This window comes from Miscanthus floridulus, chromosome 6, assembly GCF_019320115.1.
Source record: "Miscanthus floridulus cultivar M001 chromosome 6, ASM1932011v1, whole genome shotgun sequence".
Taxonomy (NCBI): Eukaryota; Viridiplantae; Streptophyta; class Magnoliopsida; order Poales; family Poaceae; genus Miscanthus; species Miscanthus floridulus.
Window position 1 is genome coordinate 10,563,659 of NC_089585.1, and position 4,438 is coordinate 10,568,096.

General features: G+C 50.4%; 1 protein-coding gene across 1 annotated transcript; it reads right to left on the reverse strand.

The window, feature by feature from the left end:
- Positions 1–207: 207 nt before the first annotated feature.
- On the reverse strand, positions 208–3,516 carry LOC136457610 (uncharacterized). Its single transcript, XM_066457639.1, has 7 exons — positions 3,269–3,516; positions 3,022–3,137; positions 2,816–2,934; positions 2,580–2,742; positions 2,250–2,467; positions 1,797–2,166; positions 208–1,703 (listed from the first exon to the last, which is right to left on the reverse strand). The coding sequence occupies exons 1-7, from the start codon at positions 3,428–3,430 to the stop codon at positions 392–394; spliced, it is 2,460 nt and encodes an 819-aa protein (XP_066313736.1). The 5' UTR covers positions 3,431–3,516; the 3' UTR covers positions 208–391.
- Positions 3,517–4,438: the final 922 nt, after the last annotated feature.

A 4,438-nucleotide genomic window follows, 5' to 3' on the forward strand; every position in this document is an offset into this window, starting at 1 on the left:
ATATAGCGCAGTGTGATGGGTGCCCTCCAACCATAGTGGGTTAGGCGCGCCCGATCAGGACACGGATCAAATTCCAACTGGGTTATTGGGCCCAGTTTAAAATTAGATATCAATCTAACACATAAATCTCAAACTTCTACACCTGAGGAACAGGAATAGTTTTTTCTTTTCTAACAAAGTAAAGAATAAAAAATTGTTGTACAGACACTAATCTGATCACATCCGGGTGACCATAAAAAATAAATATCACACAACTAACAGGCAAAGCATCAGACAGAAGTCTGCAAGCTATGCTCACTCACTTATTCAGTTACCGAGACTATAACAAATTGCATCGATTTTGAACACAATGAAGGAAGAATAAATAGGTTCAGACGTATGGTGCAACGACCTATTTGTGTACTGCTTTCTTGATTGCCTGCTTGCATCTGCTGAGGAACTTGCTGCTGCTTGTGGACACTGAATCCTCATAGCCATATCTGCAGTCATCGTCACCAGCCACCTTAGGCTTCCTGCCCATGCATTCCACACCTCTTCTCATTCCCAGGATCTTGGAGGGTGATGATGGCAGTGACCGGAAACCCCTGGTGCTGTCAGACCTAGGGAACCAAGTCTTCTTTTCCTCTCTGTCTTTAATTCCAAAGCTGCTCCTGCCTCTTTCTGCTCCCTGGTCAGAAACAATCTCGTCCTCAACCTCAACAATCTCATCAGAACATTCAGTTATCCCATTCCTGCAGCTCTCTTCGTCAATTCGGCACTGCATTTGCTGCTCATCTGAAGCAGTCTCCTCGTCATTATCGTGTTCATCTGCAGAATGGTATACAGCATGATCTTCTTGTTGGTTATCCATGAGCATATGGAGCCACTTATCCACATTTCCTTTGCCAACATGGTCCATGTTTTCATCATCTTCTGGTCTGCTAAAACCTCGGTGGTGAAGTGCTTCACTCTTTTGTAGTAGCATTGACTGATCTGTACCATATCTGGAAGTTCCATACATGCCCGTTGCTCTATAGGGTGGACTTGGAAGTGATGAGGTCCTCGGTACTGAAACTGTCTCACTGGCATGATATCTCTCAGATTCAGACTCGTAGCACTTCTGCATGATCACTTTAGCCTTGTCGTCTCTTGATCTTATAGGTGTACCAGTTCCCCTCGATCTCATGGTCTCTCTTCTTTCCCGTCTCCTGCTATGTTGCCGTTCTTTGATGGCCAACTCTTCTAGCTTCTCCCGCACCGGTGTTCTGCCTCTTTCAGTATCTACAGTGTTCTGTTCAATGGAAAGAGACCTCCTCGGGAAGTTTATCACCTTCAATGGTTTATTTCTGTCATTTTCGAATGCTGGAGTACGTGTTGAAGTTCCTTTTCCAATTTCTTCTTCGCCTAGTGAAATGTATGCATCTGAATTCCTCTGATCTTCCTCCAGGAAAACCCTCAGTTCCTGCTTGAGAGGGCTACTCCTCAATCTTCTTGCTGAAAGATATTTTACACTCTCACTGTGCCTCTCCTCGAGCAATCCATCATCAACACGATACCTCTTCCTTTCTGGCTTTATCTGCCTCTCCAAATCATCTCTATGTTGGTACTTCTTCCGGAGCTCGGTTTCAGATGAGTCACACATTGCTCTTTGGGCCTCCAATCTGGCCATGAGAGTGCTGGTTGCAGCTTGGTTCAGCCTAAGTTGTTCCTTGTACACAATGGACCTGCATTTCATATATTGACAGATAAATAATTAGCATCACTAAACTTCTGAATAGCGCATGTTAATGCTCTTTTAATTAAGCAATCATGCTTACTGGTGCATGGCATCTCTGATCATCTTCTCCAGCACTGCCTTGTAGTTAGACTGAGCCTCTGCCAAGCGACGGCACTTCTCAACTCGCCGCCTCCTCTTGATTAGGAGGGCCTCCAAGCCCTGGATGGCCACCCGCTCCTCTTCGTTCTTCTGCTTCAGCTCATTGGCCTCGTTCTCCAATTCTGTAAGCTCGGCCTGCTTCTTCTTGGCCTCTTCTCGTTGCCTCAGCGAGTCCCTAGCCATAGCTATGGACAAGTAAGGATTGCTAATGTAGCCATCAACATCTGGGTTATTGTTCTCCTTTGTGGAATTAGGCCCCTGTCCTGCCAAGTGGACATTCTCATCCCTTTCGCCTGTAAATTTCTTAGCCGCTACACAGAGAATGATCAATTAGAACTCCACAGATCATATGAACACGCTCATTATAAAATCAAAGCATGAACGAAATTTATACCAATCAAAGGGTAAGTAGGCCTGAGCGGTCGGTTCGCATCAAGAGATTTGAGCACCGAGTTGTCAGAACCCCTAGAGGAAACAATTGCAGCAGGGGCGAGTCCTACTTTCGTTTTCATCTCAGAGAAGTGCTGCGGGAACGCGTGCGCCTCCACCACCTGCAGCGAGCTCAGCTCCTCGCTGGCACCATGGGTGAATAAGAACGCGAATGCTCTGTTTCTGCACGGTCAAGAGGACCCAAGAGGTACATTAAGGCTAGGTTCCCACAGGGACAAGCAGCCGAAAGATGGGCACCCGGCCTGTAACTAGTCGGCGGCAGCAGCAAGAGTACCTGAAGTCGGAGTTCTTGGAGGCGAAGATGGACAGGAACTGGTTGACAGAGACGCCGAGCTGCAGATCCCACCACGGCATGAGGAACTCTAGCTTGTTCTGCTTCTTCCTGCACACCTGCCACTGCACTATCCGCAGATTGCTCGGCGCCGTCTTCCCTCCCCCTGTGATCAAGCGGTCAGTAAGAGTGTTCGAGGCTGAAAAAAAAATACTCATCAGATCGCAGCGGTTCCTTACTGGCGCAGGGGAACCAGTGGTCGATGTCCCAGGCGAGGGACGAGGCGGAGTCGGCGTGCAAGTAGAGCACGTTCCCGTACGCGTCCACCCGGAAGAGCGCCGGATCGAACCCCGCATTCCTGCATCCAATCGCCGCAGATATCAATCAGCCGAACTGACAAAGGACGTGACATCGCGAAGTGGAAACCAAACCGTGACGCACGCACCCGAGGTGGTCGAGCTGCTTCCAGAGGAGGTTGGCGAATCCGCGGGGGTTGGCGGTGGGCGGCGCCTCCGCGTCCGTCACCGGGAACATCTCGTTCAGGTCCTTGGCCCGCAGCGCCTGCACCCACCGTAACCACTCGGTCAGTTCAGCTCAGCTCGTCTCCCTCTGCGCGCGCTCGGGTCACGCAGAGCGGCGGTGAGGTGAGGGATCGGATCAGGCGACCGCTGAACACACACGCACACACGTACCTCGTGCGGCTGGAGGACGTAGGGGAGGAATGCGTGCGGCGGGCCGTGGCTGTAGGGCAGGCCGACCGCCCCTCCGCCGCTGCGGCAGAGCCTGGCGTAGGCCTTGGGGTAGCCCAGCGCGTCGTCCACCGCCTTCTCCTCTTCAGTGAACGCTGCTGCCATCTTTGCGTCGCCGCCGCTGCCGGTGCGCGATGGATGCGCGTACGGATTAGGGACAGGTGAGTATCGGGATTAGGAGAGAGAGCAGAGAGGGCGTGGGAGTGCGGAGCAATTTAGCAGCTGGATTTGCAAGCGGGCGGGCGGGCGGGCTGACGGGGACGAGGACGAGGAGCGTTTCGCCTCCCGCAACGGTCGGACCGTCGGAGGGATAGGGACGGGGACGCCGGGACGGGGAGATGGGAGAGAGCCGTTGGGGGTGTTCAAATTCGTCAGGCGAGAGAACGTGAGACGGTGAGAGGGAGGGGGGACGACATGGCCTCGGGGCGCTTGGGAGGCTGGCCTGTGGGGCTACGCGATCTGGCCCGGAATGATTTGGAAGACCGTTGGAGCGATCAATGCAGGTGCACAGTGAGCTGCGGTACTGCGCGGGAGTTGTTGGAACCGAACACGGACAGATGGGAGGAGTAGGAGGCGGAGATCCTTTGATTTTTTATGGCCTGTTCGGTTTCCAGAAGTCAGATGACTTATTAAGTCAGGTGATTGAAAATTAGTGATTTATAAGTCATGTTTGTTTAGTTGTAGATAACTTATAAACTTATTAAAGGTGTAGGCCCCATGCAGAAAATGGTGACTTATAAGTTTTAAGCAGGAGTGAACCAACTTAAAACTTATAAGCAGGTGTGACTTATAAGTTGGTGGTGTTTGGCAAAATAAGTCACTTATTTTACTTTTTAACTTATAAGTAGGTGACTTATTTGGAACCAAACATGCCCTTAATGGCGCCGGTATGACTTTTGTCGGGTTAATGACTTTTTATGACCCGTGATGGAGTATGCCGGCTTGAGATAACAGCCGTGTTAGGCCTTTTTGATGCACATGTATCGATTTTTTTTATTTTTAACATTTTTTAAAACTATTTTCAAATCTATTTTTTTATTCAAAACTAACACTTTTGGCCGCGCCTATTCGCATGGCGCGGTAAATTCACGCTGCCGCGCCATGCATGGCGGC

Excerpts from the sequence above, each read along its gene's own strand:
- LOC136457610 (XM_066457639.1), bottom strand. The coding sequence starts at position 3,430 with ATGGCAGCAGCGTTCACTGAAGAGGAGAAGGCGGTGGACGACGCGCTG. Across the intron at positions 3,138-3,268 it reads ACGTCCTCCAGCCGCACGAG|GCGCTGCGGGCCAAGGACCT; the intron begins GTACGTGTGTGC and ends CGGTGGGTGCAG. Across the intron at positions 1,704-1,796 it reads ATCAGAGATGCCATGCACCA|GTCCATTGTGTACAAGGAAC; the intron begins GTAAGCATGATT and ends TATGAAATGCAG.